The following is an 18037-nucleotide window of genomic DNA, read 5'->3' on the forward strand; positions in this document are numbered from 1 at the left end:
CCACGCCCGTGGAAAGCAGGCTGCACTGGAACAGAAGCTTATTTTATTTAATAAGAATTCAGTACAAGACTACAGTAGAAAGGGCACTCCCTGCAGGGCAATGCTTCCAAAAATAAGGCAGCGTTCTTCGCCAATAGATGCAGTTTCAGCTTCAGCCTCAGAGCACGGTAGATAATATAGTTGTTTTGCAAGTCACTTAATGCCTGAATAAATAACCCCCAATATTCTGCTTCTTCCAATTTCTGGATGGCAAGCCCCCCGCATGCCGGGAGAGCAGAGAACTGGAGGAGGAGGGGGCTGTGGGAGGGATGTACTGTCCAGGCAGGAATTCAAAGCAAAAACACAGCAGCAAAACAAACACAGAACAGCCCCAATACTAAATCCTACGGCTCTTCTTCCAATCCTTGTTGCATCACTTTAGCACAGTTTTAAATACCGATTTTAATCTCATGGGTACAGCATTACCATTCTAAATTCACAAGGGCAATTCAGCGTGTTTATCCAGTGGCGCTAAACACACTGAAGCTGGAAAGCACAGTGCACGCTAGGAAGCTGTGTGGATTTCTCCCGGGATTGATATACCAGTTTAACTCACCTAGTGCAGCATTGGTAGCTGGACAGCTTCAGAATGAGCAGCACCACGGTCTCGCTAGCAGTGGGGTTCTGGGGGGAGTTTTTGCCGTGCCCACAGCAGCAGACTGAGTACAGCGCCTGGAAAGCTGCTTAGCAGGCAGAAGAATCAAACATGCTTTAAACACTTGTGTAAACTAGCCCTTCTCTTATAAAAAACCTGGGAAGCAGAGATTACCTCTCCCCCTACAAGCAGTACAGGCAGAGGGGAAGAGTTTGCAGTCCAGAAGCTGCGATCAGAGTTGGTCTACTAATTTTAGAGGCCATTAGTACATGACGGAAAGTAGGCTCTCATTTAGGTAATGAAAGAGAAAGCTGAGAATCATATGACAGAGTTGACAAGAGGAAACCAAAGCGTAAGTGTTGTATTTCACTGCAATGAATTCACGGCAGTGGACGGGGAGGATCCTGCGACCGCACGGAGAACCCATGGAACGGATGCGCACTGGCGGCGGAGGTGACGCATTGCCCTGTTGCCCTGAGCCAATGAGCCACTCGCCAAATCTTCAAGCCAGTAACTACTTGGGACACGCAGCAGCGAGCCTGAGGGGTCCCTGCTGCCTCACCCCGCACGGCTAGGGACGTCGACCACCGAGCGGCTCCCACACGGGCAAAACGCTGGCGCTGGGCACAGCGACGTGGACTTGGCACAGGTGCCACCAAACTGCTCACAAGTCACACACGGCAGAGTGGCCATCCAAGGCCAGCCCTGCCCTGTGCTCGAGGATCTGGCAGCTGGGGTCACGTGGCCCCCAGAACTGTCATAAATTGTCCACTAAATCTGTTGCACAGTGTGTTAAATATGCAAGAAAAAGATAAAGCACACATCACCTTTATTAGCCTATTTGACCTTTTGGTTAAAAAACATGTTCAAAATGTGATAATGGAAAACGTCTCGCCCAATAGGTCAAGGCTAAAAATAGTTTAAATGCTCCAATAGCTGGTCACATTATGTCTGTCTGTCGCCATATAGTGCCGAAAGAGGCCAAACACCTGAGCTTATTATAAGCTTTTGTTAGAAGAAGAAATAGCTCACGACTGGGAGAGCTGTTTTGCCCATCTCACGGGTGACAACTCTCCAATTTCAACAATGTAGGAGGTATTTCCTGGTTACCACACTAATTGGGAACTTCCTATAAACATTATTCATATCTCTTTACATGGTAAGAACTTCAGAAGAAAAACCATAAACTAACAAAAAATGAACTCTTGCCTGTGTCATACACTATAAATATTTCTGAGTCACCATAAAAAAGGTAAGAAAAATAGTTCCTATGTCATAACAATTACGCATTTTAGATTCTTAAAGAACAAACTACTATTTAACCTAAGTTCTCAGCTATAAAAAGTTCTGTTTATCTTGGCATAATTCTAAGTTTTATTTCACGATGTAATACATTCCAGCATAGTTGCATCTTTCTGGCACTTGTGAATCTTTCAAACACTCACAGAAGAACTATGGTAAAAAAGTTAGGTGACTTTCCATTGTAGCTGATGGATTGATAATCTTCAGTTCTCAAAATTAATTCTATAACGGAAACATCTTCATCCACTGCAGAAAACAAAGGTTTGGATTAAAAGACAGGAAAAGTTCCTCTAAAATATATTATATGATCACATATACATCATTTTACTGTACAGATTTTCATACTGCAGACAGAAAAAAAAATATAGTAAAAGAAATAAGAAACGAAGAGGAGAAAGGTGAGCACACCACTTCACAGAGGAACAAGAGTCTCCGTGACACCACTCAAGTGTTGTGAAATAAAATCTTTCCAGTTTGCTTTGCAAAAAGCAATGATCTTTTTGCTGAAAGCTACTGAATCAGAGTTTACAAGCAGGGGCACATGCTACACTGCCTAAAACTGAATATACCCTTTTTCTCATTCCTTTTCTCCTTTGTGGGGCTTTTCAACTCTCCCCCGCCCAATCTGTGTTTCTAAAGAAAAAATGACTGACTGATGAAAATGGCCAAATCACTGTTAGCTAATTAGGAAATAACCTAATGCTTAGTGCACTTGCCATCAAATGATTTCAAAGCAATCAAGAAAAATCAACTCAATCACTTCTCTATAAGAAATTGAACAAACATGTTAGTTATTTCTGGACTTGCTATGAGCTGTGCAAAAACTGCTTTTTATTTAACTAATCACAGTGATTCAGTGCTTTTTAATAAAGAAAGAAAGAAAATAGGAATTATGCAGCAGCCAGTGACTTGCACAGTCACTAAATCTTGTCACAGATTCACAGCAAATTGTGGGTACATTTGTTTCATCAGTTCTTTCTCACTTGAAGTAAATGAGATTATTCCTGTAGGCCAAGCATGTGCTTACTGCTTTGCTGTATCAGCACGGTGCTCAGCACTTTTGGGGATTTGCTCCTGAAACTTTATAACATCAGTAGTTTCAGGATGCAAGTCCCAGTGCTGGTTTTGATCTATAAATCTCCAACTTCTGCCTAGTTTAGGGCTCATCTTTGTAGAGAAATTAGGCATCCCTAGGCAGGAATATTACAGCAATGTAAGGTAAGGTATTCTGGCTACTCTGCATCAATTTTGTGCGAGAACCCTATTAGCGTGCAGTAAACAGACCAAAGTCATTTCGAAGGAGGAGCATCTCCAGACTTAATGCAAAAAGTACCCGCAGAAACTACAGAACATTAGGGTGCTATAACCCATGCTGCTCCCCACAAGGCACGAAGGGTTTAACTCCACTGGAGTGAAACAGCGAAGGACAGCAGAATTTGAATACACAGAGAGAGAACTGAGCACCAGCTCCCCACTGGACCCAAGCTATTTTGTCTAAAAGCATCCCTGGTGTTCCCCTGAAGAATCGCTATGAACATCCAGTGCCCCACAGCTTGACGCTCTAGCTTGCTGTGGACTAACTTCCCTGTGCAGATAAGCCCCTGGGTTGTGCCAGCACTAGATCTCCCTTTTGTCAATTTTCCTCCCATTGTTACTAATTCTCATCAAGTCCCACGTGGTTTCTGGCGTTTTAACCATATCTGGTTACTCTTTTGTCCTCAGAACCAGACAACATGGTGCCTACTGCAAGCATCCACATTGTCATGTGAACGTGCAATTCACATTAATACAACAAATAATCAGACAGGGAGAAATTCCCCGATTAAAAAAAACAAAAACAAAAACAACCTGCTATAGGCAAGGCAGCTTTTCTATTCTGAAACATTTCTATTCAATACTTCTGTTTTTGGAGATCAGAGCCCAGGAACAATACGCAAAAACAGCCATTAGCCATGGCATTGAAAAACACTTCCCAATCTCTTATTCAACAATGCTCATATCCTTGATCCTGTTATCTGTAACACACAGAAGGACTCCAACTACAATGAACTGTGTGCAGGTACAAGAAAGACTGCAAGATCCGGAACGGAGCTGCACAATACAACTGCCCAGACTTTTTCTGGGCAGTGAGCATGAGGAATATGCTTGAGAACAGTATTATTATTTGAATAAAGGAAGTACAGGTTGCTTTAATATTTGTTTGCTGCTAATGTTATCTCACAAGAGTTTTATTGGAAATGCACTCAGAGCGGTGCACTTAGAATCTTGTGCCAGGCCCATCTCAGAAGTGCATACGCTTGTATTAATATTGCAGACGCACTTCTAAAGAGGGAACCAAAATAAAATCAAGGGAGAAAAAAAAAATCTCATACTCACTCAAGATCATAGAGAAAAGAATGGCAGCTTAGCCTCGCTTTCTTCTGCAGCTGGTAACGGCGTTCTGCAAAGAGCCTCTGCAAGTTCTGTTGTCTATATTGTAATGCAAAAACACTACATGGAAATCACAGAACTTAAAACAGGTAACAGAAAGCTGCCAGACTCAAACTAGTGAACAGCAAAGATACACTTTTTAATCCTCTTTTCTCCTCTCTCCCCCAAACAGGGGACAGAATCCAACAGGTACAAATTCTTACTGATCAAATACTAAGGGTTACATTTAAGGTATACTGTATTTTAAAGCCCAGTTTAAAACACCCTCAGGTAAAGCTGGTTTTAAGCACAGTTGCTTGGCCTGCATAAATTAAACAAAACACGCTTGACAAGTTTGTGCCCAGAATTGCTCTGAAAGTAGATCAAAGTCCTACAGATGTGGTTCAGAAGCTGCCCCCACCAGTAAATATGAGCCTGCTTTATTTTCTATCCACTGAAGCAATCTTTCTAAATGAGAAGCCAACTTCCAAGCTCAAAAACGCAGTATCAGGTTATAAAGCAGAGTCATGCTCTCTACTAAAGGAGAGCCGGTTTAGTCAAGCTGTGATATGCCAATCAGAAGGCAGGAGCCAGACATCTGATGGGGCTGCACAACAGCCACAAACAATCACTGCTTTGCAGAAGGTTTTTCAGGAATCCACTCTACAAGATAATCTTTGCAGAAGACTATGCTGCTGCTGTCTTTTGCACTGAATGAAATCCTGCAGATGAACTCCTGAACAAAATATTGTTTCAGCTCATGCAAACACTGGCACACAACCTTTATGCTCTGTCAGTCTGTCCCAACACAGTTAAGAATTTCTGGTTCTGAACACTATCGAAATTATTTTTATCTGTTACTTACAGTAATATTGTTCTGGCCAAGTTCATCTAAGTATATAAGGGGTGCAGCATTTGTAGGGAGAGGTAATACCTTTCACTGGAAAGCACCGCTGAGGTTTCAGCACATACCCGTTTCATTAAGAGTCTGCTTTAAAACCAAAAGCCCACATTCTCACTTTATGACATACATCAGTGCACATATACTCATTTCTAGTGAAAAGTGGTGCAATACCCTTGTCATAAATCTTGTCAAACATGGCAGAAATTCTTAAGGATATTCGCGAGAACAAACAAATGCCCCACTCCAATTACTTTTATTGCCCATATTCTGAGGACAAGAACCTCCCTGGCAGGGTTCAAGCTTATAAAATACACTGCCATGACAGCTACGTGCAGGTTATTTGTTTTGCCCATTCAGTACGTTCTCAGGCCCTGCAATGAAAGAACTGAAACTATTAACCTACAAAAACCTTGTTATTTATGCTGAGAGTCTGATTTATACTCAAATACAAAACTATCGTATATATCACTCCTTCATTTCCTATAGTGTCTTCCTTTCCAGAAACACACCTAACATGATAAACCAGTTCCGAATGCAAGTCATACTTGTGTTCACTTTTTTCTAGAACTCCTACAATTTGCTCCAAAATGACTTCTTCCTTCCATCTGTTTAGACACATGCAAAAATCAAATCCGGTCATGACCTTGAGGAGCCACAAAGAATCCAATAAAAAACGTCTCAGGTATTTCATGCTAAGGCACGCAGGAATTTTTTCTCTTCAGCAAAGTGCGAGGAGGATATTGTTTATAATGGCATAGCACAGGTCAAGCAGGAAGGAAAGGCTGTTCATGATGACTCTTCCCAGCTACCTAAATCTAGTCATAGGAGAGCAATAAATACCGTATTAACACCGCTGCTGTTTGGACTGCAGCGAGGGCTTGCGTGGAGGAGAGTGCTAAGCTCCAGATCAGCAACCATCTGTCGAGACTCGGCCAGCAAATGCTGCAGCTTACTTGTGCGGGAACAGGCTTCCTGGGTGAGACAGAAAGTAAGCCAAAATTATGAAATGATCTCTTTGGAAAAATTCCAAGGGTTATAACATACTAAGAATCATCACTTTCATTTCAAAATGTCTCAGTTCAAAATACTACTATATAACACTGTTCCAGAGTCTGTCATTACCCGTCTAAATGCTGACACTTCTGCTAAACAGGTAGGTCTTTCCTAGCACCAGCTTTCTAATAGATACTCGCATGCATGTGTGCATAGCACGACAGCTGAAAGCACGTGCCACTGAGGAGACAAAGCTAGTGTTTCAAATGGCTGAAAAAAGCAGCAAGTTTATTAGCAGCTCGAACAAGAGAATTTATCTTGGCAGCTGACAGAGGAAAGACAGTTGGTGACAGCTCCAAATGTCACACCAACCTCTTCCTCTAAGTCCATGCTCACATAAGTAATGAGCACAGCTGCAAGCTTGGGCAAACACTTCTAACCCTCAGCTCTTCAGGTTTCCGAGTTGGCCTGAAGTGTGCCATGTAAGGGGGCCGTGCAGATTTGGGGGTGGCTGCTGGGGCTCCTCTAAAAGCATCTGTTGAACGATACAGAGTTGGAAGCTGAGGCTAAACTTGGAAAAACAAACAACCAAACCCCACCCCACCAAAAAACAAACAACCAAACAAACCAAACAAAGGATGTTCCCAGACATCCATTCAAGCAGGATGGGGTGGAGAAAGAACTCTCTCCCAGTTTCTACTTGTATTTAGTAATTTCAGAATTCCCAGACTCAGCAAGCAGGGTGCTGAACTGCACTCCTGACCAAACTGCAGCCCCATGTCCGTACAGGACAAAACAGAATGTGCACAGTTACACAGCCAGCCAACCTGCAATTTGAGTCCCTACTTCTTGCATGATGATGCACATTCACCTTCCTTCCACCAATTGCAATTCCCCCTAAAATTAATGTAAGACATTCTGCAATAAAATACTAACTTGGTCAACGGTAGGATTGCAGCATCTTTTGGTTGGCTGAATCACTGAAAGGTTACTGATCTCCAGAGGGAAGTCTGCATCAGAGAATTTTTCATATCTTTGAGGCCTGTCTCCTTTTTGGGTGGATGTCAAACAACAGGGAGAATCCAAGTGAAAAGAATTCAGATCTGCATTTTCTTCACTGTTAATAAAATTAAGACATTGCCAGAAACAGTATCATCATTCTTTCTAAACTTTCAAAGAAAAACCATGGGACAAGATACTCATGGGTCCTGATCCAAGGCAATAGTCAAGCATGCGAGATTACTCTGTTCCTTAGAGTTGTTCCCACATTTAACAGCTTCATTATATCAGTTTCTTCCTCTGATGAACATTCAAGCTGTTTCAAGAACACCTCTATTACCACATGCTTTAATAACTATTTAACTTTACAAAGAGCAAACACATAAGGCAATACCTATTTCCTCCCAGTACTCTAGTACTCTTTCTTCTCTCAATCCATTCTCCCATTTTTTTTAATCAACCATTAAGCAAACTTAGTATTTGTAGGTGCACTTTTAAAGAGAATCTTACAGACTTTTAAAGTCATTATCTCACTTTGGAGATCACAGGACAGTTTCCTCCAAGAGACTTTATTTATTTATTTTTAATACAGAAGCAAACTGTACATTTGAAGTGCAATTTTGGTAAACTGTCATTAAACCCAAAACTCAGTTGCTTGACTACTATTTCAGTGTAGAGCTGAAGCCTAAGAGCTATTGGCATGAATATTCCCCAAGGTTTTAAAGCAAAACAAAGTATTAATTTAGCACCAAATACATTTTAGTCTATTTAGGAGTATCTGAAAAGCAAATAAAATGTCAGCTAAAGCAACAAATCATACCCAGCACGTTATTACTGTCCAAACACGGACTCACAACCACCACAAGCTTGCCCTGATACAAAAGGTCCTTTAGCCCTTAATATACATGTCAAAGGATTGAAAGTTTTCTCTGTTACACTTTCTCACACTAAAACTTAACTTTGTTATAGCCTAACCCTACAGAAACAGTTCTTAATTTTAATTGCTTAAAGGTCAATTTTATCACTACGTACCAAATTCCTCTCACAGCTCCAACACCAAATAATCACAGGTTAGAACTAGAATTAATAAAAGCTGTAGCACATTAGAAATCATCTCGATCATCTACTCTAGCAGTACAGGAAGCCAGCAGCACCCTAACTATATGTTAGGCCCCAAGGATTAGAATAACTGCCAGAGGAACGAAGTTTCAGAGAATAAGAGAAGTCACCTGCCCCCACGCTAAGTTTTCATACAGAACCGAATGCAGCCTGGAGCTTGGTCAAAGGTACGCCCGGGTATCTGCTGGCAGTTTCAAGTTATGCATTTCATTTTCATATTTCATGTTCATTTTCAACAGCTAATTTCTGCATCATACAGGTTTAAAACATGTATTATTCTTATTTGAAGAGTGAATAAAATAGTGGCTATCTCCCAAAATAAAACATTTCTGTATTCCTTACTCTTCTGAACACAGCAAGATTTACTAGTCCTGCCTGATCAGTTAAGTAACTAAAAAAAAATAAATTTTTAAGAAAATACTCTTTTCAAATTTGTAACGTTTCATTAAATATTCTTTAGATATTTATTTGGGTGAAACAATACATTCCATACCTGGCAAGACTGTTACAGAAAGGTTTTTTTTTAAATGACATTCCATCTAAGAAAAAGCCCATCTGAGAGATGCCAGCTCAGAATTGTATGCTCTGCCTCGTTTTACTTCTCTTGCAAAACACTAGAACACAACAGGCTTTTAAGAGAGAGGAGTTCATGTCTGCAAGCTTCTGAGAAGAAAAGGCCCTTTAGGAGAGATCTGACCAAGATGTAGCAGCCTCGAAGTAGGAGATAGAGGTTATTCAATGAACACAGCCAGTTTTGAAGAATACGCAAGTGGTGGTGGCGGGGGGGAGAAATAAACAGGTCTGGTTTTGAGGCAGTGAGCTGTTCTAGGGAACAGGGGGAGTAGGCCAGCAGGAGCACGCAGAACAAATAACTCTGCTGAGGCTCCAAATTTAAAAACAGAATCTGCATTAACATCCAAAGTCAGCAATATTTCTCCAACAGAAATGAAGTCAAACCAAGTCAGAGCACAAAGAAATGATTCCTGCATTACAGTATTTCACAATCACTCTTGCAGTTAGATAAGGTATTTCAGTAAGTTAAGAGCCTTCTTGTTAGCTGTTCCAGAATTCAGGAACTCATGTCAAAAATATTTGCTGGGTTGACAGGGAGGTGCCAGCACCCTCCCCTACACACCAAATACATCATCAGCACGAGGAAGCCAGCAATGGAAAACTGGAGGATCCACATTCAAGTCCCAGAAGGAATGTCATGTTGCCATTAATGCCTGAACAATAAGTCCACACTGACGACTGCAACACTAAATTTTCCTCCCATTTAAGGGGAGAGAATGTATTTGGTGGCAGATGAGACAGTCAGCAGTGGCTGGACAGCAGACAGTTTGGGGGTTTTCTCCAAGGAACAGAGCGCCTAGGAACAAATGCATGTATTGAGAAAACTTGACAGCTCAGCAGTAGCAAATCCCAAATGAGTAGAGCGGCTCTCCCTTGCTGAAGGAAGTCTGTTCTATCTACATTGTCTGTGTTGAATTTGTTCCTTCTCCCCCTCAAACCACCTCAGGAGCAAGACAAAAACTTGAAGCAGTTTTTATCTCAGAAGAGATTTGGAGGCATGGGAGTGCGTCATTTGTGCTGCTGGGGTGAGCAGATTAGAAAAGATCAGGGTAGACCTAAGGGGAACGGATAGAGCCTTTCTTATGATTTAAAGAAAACGGAAACCAGACAGTCCGTACACAATGTGAAGCTCAGCTAAGTTGCGCGGGTATGTGCCAAGACGGCACTCTTTTTTCACTGGCTGCCCATTCACCTTGTTTCTGAAAACATCTGTCTTTCTGCAGTAACAATTTCTGTAATTTCTTTTTTTGTTTTAAAACAATACAGAACAAAAGCATTGGTACATCAGGCATTTCCCTTCCAGAATGCTAATCTGTTCGGATGCTGGGCCAGACTTGCTGGTAAAATTCTTAGCAGGTTTAAACAGCTGTTCATTTACTGTACTCAAACTGCACCAGCTGAAGAACTGCTCCTCTTTCTCCTCCTCCTCTCTAAAAGGCAGCTATGAAATCTCTGTAAAACTTCAGAAATCCTTCTAAAATACAGTTGGTAATTGACCAGTAGGTTAGTTTTTTTAAAGGAAATAGAGGAAATTAACCTGCATGAGAAATCCACAGAAACATTCACAGCTTTGAACGTCCTTGCTTGTGCAGGCATAAAAACAACTTCTATAAATGTGAAGCAGCATTTATATCCTGGAGACGTTTGAAAACCACTGAGACATGTAAGTATTTTTATGACACTTCCCAGCATTAGAAAACTCATTCTGCTCATCTCCAACTACACATCCCTTTTCTTCCCCCAACACAAACACAAGGATACAGTCCCAAGACACACCAGAGAGCTGACAGATTGTTGTACTTTAAACTTTGCCATCTCATTTTCTTGCCCTGAGTGAGGAAAGCAGCCTGTATGGAAGAGACCTGTCCTACATTCCTACCTCGTCACTGTGTGATTTCTCAATAAAAATAACACAGTCACTATAGCATCACACAAAATACAAGTTTGTTTCTTGCCTTACAGAAACGTCACTTCAGAAGCCCAACTCCGGACTGAACATATTTTACCCAGAGTTAAAAGCAACATCTAGGCTCTCCAAAAATCAGAAGATTTTTAAAATCTGTATTTTTCCTCCTTAATGAGTTTATTTGGCAAATTATGCAGTATTGCAGCTTTTCCTGCACAGACAGCTCTTGTGGGTAAGAGATGTGAAAAAATAAATGCATAAAAATAATGATACCTTAGAGCTATTTTAACTTATTTTAAATTTTAATTTTCAAGTCGGTAGTCTAATTTTAAAACAGAAGTTACTTTCATCATCACTCGAGATAATGCAAATTATTGATAGCTTGTCCACCAAGTTTCTACATAATTATAGCTTGTACCAATCTATTTCTTAAATGTAACGAGTACATAACCTTTTCAGGCTGGCACACTTTCTCTCTTGTGCAGTCTTGAGAGAGTTGCAAGTTTTTCTGTGCCATGTATTTCCACTTCCTTTTATGGGTTTGAAAATCTTCATCCATTCCAGATCCGATATGGGCTTCCACCATGCAGCTTTTTTTATGATGAAGTTATTACTACAGGAATCAGATTCAGGCTTGTGAGTTGTACTAAGAGTCTCTCTGCTTTTTTGGCTGCATAAAATTTCATTTCTCTCTTCCCAGATTTTATCTTCATTATCAGTTTTGTCAGATAAGATAGTGTCCTGGATCAAAGTACTTTGTGAATCTACACAAGATTTAAAGTTGGGCCAATGCTCACATACAGGTAAAGATGACTCAAAGGTTTGATGCTCTCCACTTTCCAATCCATTCTCGGAAATTTCCCCATCTCTCAGAGGTCTTACGTTGTTTGTATCGCAAAATGCTTTGCTGTCTGGCTCATCGGAGCTTGATGCAACATCCTGCTTTTCCTCTTCTTCCATAAGGACAGCCAAGCCTTTCACAACTTTTTGACACCGATTTAAGTTTGCTGAGATAGTTTTCTCCAAGTCTGATGCATTCAGTAACAGTCCGTTCTCTACTTCGCACACCTCAGGGATGGTTTTTAGCCTACACTTCTGAACTCGTGCAGTTCCACCTTCCTCACATACGGTGCCCTCACTCCTAACCGTGCCTGTTTCACTGTTACTTTCAGGGGCAGGGAATGCCATACCGATGCTACAACGGCATGATAAAGAACCGTCACAAATATTGCATTCAAAGAGCATACATAACTGTACTCAGGGTAAGCCATACATTAACCACAAGCTGTAGCCACAGTTCAGCAGTAGTTTACAGACAGCCGTATCCTGCCAGAACCCTACAGAAGCCTGCCCGGATTTGACTGTAGGTTACTTTGCAGAATCACTCTGAGAGTTCTTTCATATTCTATATAGTGTGGTAATTCTGTCTGAACCTCTAGGGTGTGCACCAGTTTCCTAATTTGAAAGCAAAATAAACTTCGATTTTTAAACAAAAGAAATAGCAGGCCAGACTAATGCCCTTATCACCTGACTAGCCCATTTTTTAAAACAGCATGAACTGATTTGCATACAATACTTTATTCTATGACTGATACTCATGGCGTCTTCTGACCCCATAAAACAGGTATCTGACAACTGCATTGGGTATTTGTGGTTGAGCCCAGCAAAGTCTTGACACAGCACACATCTGTTTCAGAATGCTAACTGCAGCTGAACAGTAAAACATCTGTTCTCAGAAAGTAAGCTAGTATAAAAAATAGGTTACTTTACCTCATTTCATGTGTCTTCTTTTCATGCTTTTGCCTTAATTCCTGCGAACTCTCCAAATTGAAATGAAGAAATTGCAAGTCACGTTGCTGTTTTACATAGATCTGCTTAAAAATAGAGACGCACTTTAGTGAAAGTCTAAAGTACAAGAAACAGGTAAAAACACACTGCTTTTTATCCAAAAACATCCTCAAAATATTTTTTAGGCCAATATCTGTAGCCAAAACCTGCCAGATCTGAAGGGCCATCTCAGCATGTATTTAGCAAAACGTAGTATGCTTTGCCATGTTATGTGGATAAGGACAATATAAATTATTTCTATTAGAAGATTGCTGTGGTCTTCTAAAATAGAACTAATACAACAAATACAGTATTATTACTGTTATTTAATACTTAACATATCTTGTTATTATGTTGTTCAACGTTCTGCAAATTACAGCACAAGGATCGAGGATCATGGTGTTCAGCTTGCACTGCAGGGAATTTTGTGTAGAGGTAACACAAAAGTTCACATTGATCAACTATTAGCAGTAAAAAAAATTGAATGTGCTTTGGGAATCTCAAATGACTGCAAGCAAAAGCACTAGTTTTAAGTCTCTTTTGAAGCAGTTCTTCTAGTACACTATGCCTCTCCAAGCTGCAGGAGTTCACCTTGGGCATGTGTGTGAGGCAGCACACTCACAGCCCCCACTGCCTTTCACGTGACTTCTTGGAGCCTGGCACTTTCTGGTTATAAAAGTGCCCTGATGAACTGTTTATCTAGATAGGGTGCCCCACTTACTGCTGCGAGGGTGATATTTACTCATTGCAGTATTGAGTAAATACATTTATAACTCTAAAGGCTAACAGCACATGTAAATATAAGGATTTACATCATGGGTTTTTAATTAAAAAAAAAAATCAGCATTCTATAGTGATCCCAGCAGGGCAGCAAGAAGAAATTTGATTTTTTTCTTATTTAAGAACAGCTACTTCCAACTTTTTATACCGTTCTATACAGATCTAATGTTACTGCAAAATTCCTTCATAATCTCGTAATTAGGATTGTACCTGCCGCAAACTTGATAGTTCTGTGTCAGTCCGTACTTGTTTAGATTTGGCAAACTGAAGAAGTTGATCCTTTCTATTTGCTTTCTCAGCTGTTTCAAAACACACAGTTTTCAAATGACTTACTTTAATTGAATAGATACACACCAAGTACATTTGTACATGCATCTGTCAGTAGTAGCAGAAGCAAATACATAAACAAAATAAAAGCATTTTCTTAAGTTCAACAGGATCTTTTCCCCCTCCAAATAAAAAAACCCACTAAAATCATGAGACAACTAAACAGACCAAGTATTTTCCTAGGACCTAGGATTTTAGTAGTGGCAATATTTTACCTCATTGACTAATTTATTTTTATTTTTGATATTCTTTCATGGAAAGGAAATGACAGCAATCAGTTTTATTTCATGTCTGTACCGGGAAGGGCTACGAAATACTTCCCGTTATTATTATTTTTAACATAGTTATTCATGGGATCAATATTTGGCAAAGATAATGGGAGGAAAAAAGGGACAGGAAAGTAAACTGTCTCCCAGTATGGGACATCTTTGGTCATCTAATTTTTCAAGGCATACCAATTGTCTGTAAGAGTATTGAACCAACAATTGGCCTTTTTTCAGGAATAAACTATTTTCTATGCAACTTGCGTCAGGAGGAGGAAAATCACCCCTATCTTTTATATTAATACCATAGGCAGACAAGAGAGTCCCAAAAACTTTCAAGAGAGAATCCTCTGAGCTGTTTACTCCTCCACGCATTATCACATAAAAGCACAAAGTTGACTAGAAAGATTTTATAAACTGCTCTTGCAGCAGCCCTAAGATATTGCTTTCATAAAAGAATGACACACAGAGGCATATACCTTTATTAAACTGCAATAAAGGTAGGTAAGAAGCTGCCTCCTTCCTAGACATTAGTGGACTGTTATCTAAAAGTCTCCCATGTGCTGAAAGTTAAGGCGTGAAAGCCAACTGCCCACACTTACCACTAAGTGCAAGCTCATTCTTCAAGTAGCCATTCTCTTGTTTGAGCTGCATGATTTCTTCCCGCTGCTCATTATTTTCTTTCATCTTTTCACAGAGGTCATCTTTAAAACAAAATATAATGCTTCCAGAATGAAAAGGAAGCACACTGATTTATACTGAATTCAGTGCCTGGTATAAACATTTACCTTTCAGCTTATTTGTTTCAAGCAGTAGTTCCTTCAGTCTCAGTTTAAAGTCTTGCTTTTCTTTGTTGATACTGAATTCCTCTGACTTAGCTGCACGCAATGCACTCTCCAACTGTTTGAATTTAGATGTAAATTCAGTAATGTGATCAGTTGCTTCAAGTATATCCTTGTCCTGAAATATGAAATAAAATATATTCTTCACTACTGTTTTATCTTTGTGTCACGGATCTTGACAAAACAACAGTACTGCAGTAGTTATAGCTACTTCACAGCTTTTATTTTAGCTCTAGGGAGAAGGAAAAAAAAATCAAAGCCGGGAAACAAGCATGTTTTTGAAAGTAAATCAGTTTCCTGTTTGTTGACCACTTTTCCCTTCTCAAACAATTCTAAGAATGAAACAGTAATGTGATCAACAGTAACAGAACCACTGTGGTGTAGTCACTAATAACTTCACTGCAGTTTGACCATATTTAGTGCCTGATAAGACGACAGATACTACCTTCAACTTGAGCATAGTAAGAAGCTCCTGCTCTCTAGCTTGCAGCTGGCCTATTTTAGCAGACAGTTCCAACACGGAGCAGTTGAGATTTTGATTTTTCTCCTAGTGAACAAAAATAAGCGTCAATTACTACTTCAGTAATTCAAAGATACTATTTTTCCAGTAAATACATGCACAACTTTGTTTAAACGTCAGGAATGGGAATGTGCGATTCTGTGGGGATTTGGAGAAAGAAGAGTAAGAGTCAGCCTTGTTCCCCAATCCATTACAATCAAACTTGCTTGCCATCAATGGTCTTAACATCCTGCTTATCTTAATTTAAATTGATAAGATGCATGAAAATGAGGCGTACTGCCTTATTGTACTGTATACACAGGAAAAATTATCACAGTAAACACATTATTGCCAAATCAGTTTAAAAAAAAATCTGGAATGGTTAAACACCAATTATTTTCATGTTCTTAAACCAGTTACAAGATGTTACAGTTTGTAACAGTAACCAAAGCTGTAAGTAAAACTTTCTGGAACTTTCTAACCCAGTGGCAACACTGTTTCAGGGGCCAACACTGCCTTTTACAGTCAAAATGCCTTACATTTTGGAAGCAAGTTGGTGCTGAGCAGTGTTCCTCCAAACTAAGCAAATAAACAGCAAACTCCAAATCTAAGCTTGGGAAAGCCTTTTTTTTTTTTTTTTAATGAAAATCAGAGCCATGCCTTAATCTAACGTTATTGCATTAGAAGACAAATACAGTTCAGAAGCCTTAATCTGAAATATTTATTCACTGGTGGAACTCACAAATGTCACTGGCATTCTATACATGCATGGACTGTGAAATCATGCTATCACTCAACTCCTACCTCCAGAACTTGACAGTGAAGAGTTGTGTCTGTTGTTTTTTGAGATAGCTCTTTAAACTTCTGTTGTGTATGTTCAAGTGTTGTCTTACTGTCATTCTGCTGAGATTCTAAAAGCTTTAACCTTTTGGTTAGTGTTTTTATAATTTCATTTCTCTTGTGCAGCTCATCTGGAAAAAAAAGCAAGGAAGTATTTGTGAGAAAACAGCTCAGACACTACCTACGCAATCTTTAAAATGGCAGAAATAATTTAATCTAGTGTTTTAAAATCACATAATTCAGAAATGGATGCTAAGGTTGCACATGCTGAAGTAGAATCACATACTTGACATTTTTTCCCCTCCTAGATTGCATGTTCTCATATTTCCATTGTTACCAGGTCAGACGGATTATGAATTCTGTTCTGACCTATCTTTTGAGTATGGCTGTCAAACAAGACTATTCAGAGCTTCGAGGTGGTTAGCTGGGGTGGCTTGTGGACAGTGTCAAAACTGTGCAGCTGAACCTCAGAGCACAGAGCTCTGCAGTATACCACTATGTTTGCAAACTGCTCTCTTCCCCCATATGTAATTTATCAATTTTTTTTTTTTTTAAAGAGTCCACAGAAACAGCTTACAAATTGAAATGAGAAAGTGTTATCCGATTATCAAATCCACCTCAAAATCACGACCATTTTTGGTCCATCTATTGCATATGTTTTGATCTCAGAAAGGAGACGACCAAATTTAATGCTGAAGGGTAGGAAGCCATTCCTTAAAGGATGGAACACTGTTATCCAGGGGTCTAAGCACCTGAAGGTACTTACAAGACCAGAGCCTTGTGCTCTACGCACACCACTCACTTTCCAGTAAGTTGCACCGTTCTGCTAAAGTCAGTATTCGTTGCCGATCATCTTCCCAGGCTAGAAGCTGTCTCTGGTGCACTGCAACCATGTCATTGAGTTCCTTGTCACGATCTTTCAGTTCTGCAATTAAAAGCTGGAGTTCATGCCTCTGTTTCTGAATGGTGCTGTTCTCAAAGCTGGGGCTAAGTTTCTATAAAAGATAACAAGCGGGACACGTTTCAGCATAAAGAAAAAGTGACCAGCTCTCTGATAATAAACTCCAGGTTTGAAGTTATTCTAAAGTAAAGTATTATTTCTACATTTAAAAAGGAGACCATCCCAAAATGTTCCTCACACTTGCCATACCACCTGTGGCCCTTGACTGAAACCATTAGTGGTGCAACTGCTACTTTCGTGTCAGAAATAGAGTGCACTGATGGTTAAGCTTATTTTCGTTTTTTACCTGGGGTGAAGCAGGAGGCGGCAGTGATGAATTCATAGGGGTCGGGGGTCAGACTTCCACCACGCGCTGGTGGATACTCATAAATATTTGCGACCTGTAACATTCAGCTTGGAGGCTCCATCTGATTTGAGCGCTACATGATTACCCACCAGCACCGCTTCTGATCCGGCAGCCCTGCAAGGATAAAAAGCCGGTGAGAACGGAGGGAGGTCGGGGCACAGCCCGCGGCCTCGAGCAGGCGCCGCGGCCTGAGGAAGGCGCTTGCCGGGGCGCCACGAGCTTCGGCTGCCGTCGCCTCGCCGCCGTTCCACCCTGCTCCGCGGATCCCCCCCGGCCCGCTCTCACACGGAGAAGGGCCCGCGGCCTCCCCCTCCGCCCGGCGCCGGGGGCAGCCGAGCCCCCTCCCCCCCCGCGCCCGTTACCCCGCGCGCCCCCAGACCCACCGCCGCCCCCGCGCCTGCGCGCCGAGCCCCGCCCCCCCGGCCGTTAGGCCGAAGCCCCGCCCCCGGGCGGCCGTTAGGAGAAAGCCCCGCCCCCATGCCGAGCGGCGGGGTCGCGGGTTCGAGTCCCCGC

General features: G+C 40.9%; 1 protein-coding gene across 4 annotated transcripts; it reads right to left on the bottom strand.

The window, feature by feature from the left end:
* Positions 1 to 1979: 1979 nt before the first annotated feature.
* On the bottom strand, positions 1980 to 17939 carry CCDC62 (coiled-coil domain containing 62). Of its 4 annotated transcripts, XM_067307050.1 has the most exons (13): positions 17465 to 17788; positions 17020 to 17212; positions 16182 to 16348; positions 15324 to 15425; positions 14825 to 14996; positions 14639 to 14740; positions 13657 to 13745; positions 12610 to 12710; positions 11291 to 12034; positions 7179 to 7359; positions 6090 to 6221; positions 4313 to 4405; positions 1980 to 2182 (listed from the first exon to the last, which is right to left on the bottom strand). In XM_067307050.1, the coding sequence occupies exons 1-12, from the start codon at positions 17498 to 17500 to the stop codon at positions 4319 to 4321; spliced, it is 2106 nt and encodes a 701-aa protein (XP_067163151.1). In that variant the 5' UTR covers positions 17501 to 17788; the 3' UTR covers positions 1980 to 2182; positions 4313 to 4318. The 4 variants fall into 4 exon arrangements, with proteins under 4 accessions (XP_067163151.1, XP_067163150.1, XP_067163149.1 ...); XM_067307049.1 differs by lacking the exons at positions 1980 to 2182; positions 4313 to 4405; positions 6090 to 6221; positions 7179 to 7359 and adding an exon at positions 17908 to 17939 and having other exon boundaries at positions 11161 to 12034; positions 17465 to 17638; XM_067307048.1 differs by lacking the exons at positions 1980 to 2182; positions 4313 to 4405; positions 6090 to 6221; positions 7179 to 7359 and adding an exon at positions 17908 to 17939 and having other exon boundaries at positions 11161 to 12034; positions 12610 to 12713; positions 17465 to 17638.
* Positions 17940 to 18037: the final 98 nt, after the last annotated feature.

This window comes from Apteryx mantelli, chromosome 17 (genome assembly GCF_036417845.1).
Source record: "Apteryx mantelli isolate bAptMan1 chromosome 17, bAptMan1.hap1, whole genome shotgun sequence".
Lineage (NCBI taxonomy): Eukaryota > Metazoa > Chordata > Aves > Apterygiformes > Apterygidae > Apteryx > Apteryx mantelli.

What these genes read in the sequence shown, in the direction of transcription:
- CCDC62 (XM_067307050.1), bottom strand. Translation starts at nt 17,500, where the DNA reads ATGAATTCATCACTGCCGCCTCCTGCTTCACCCCAG. An exon ending in GAATGAGCTTGCACTTAGTG is followed by an intron (nt 13,746 to 14,638) that starts GTAAGTGTGGGC and finishes GTTTTGAAACAG; the next exon opens with CTGAGAAAGCAAATAGAAAG. An exon ending in AAGAAGACACATGAAATGAG is followed by an intron (nt 12,035 to 12,609) that starts GTAAAGTAACCT and finishes ATGCCGTTGTAG; the next exon opens with CATCGGTATGGCATTCCCTG.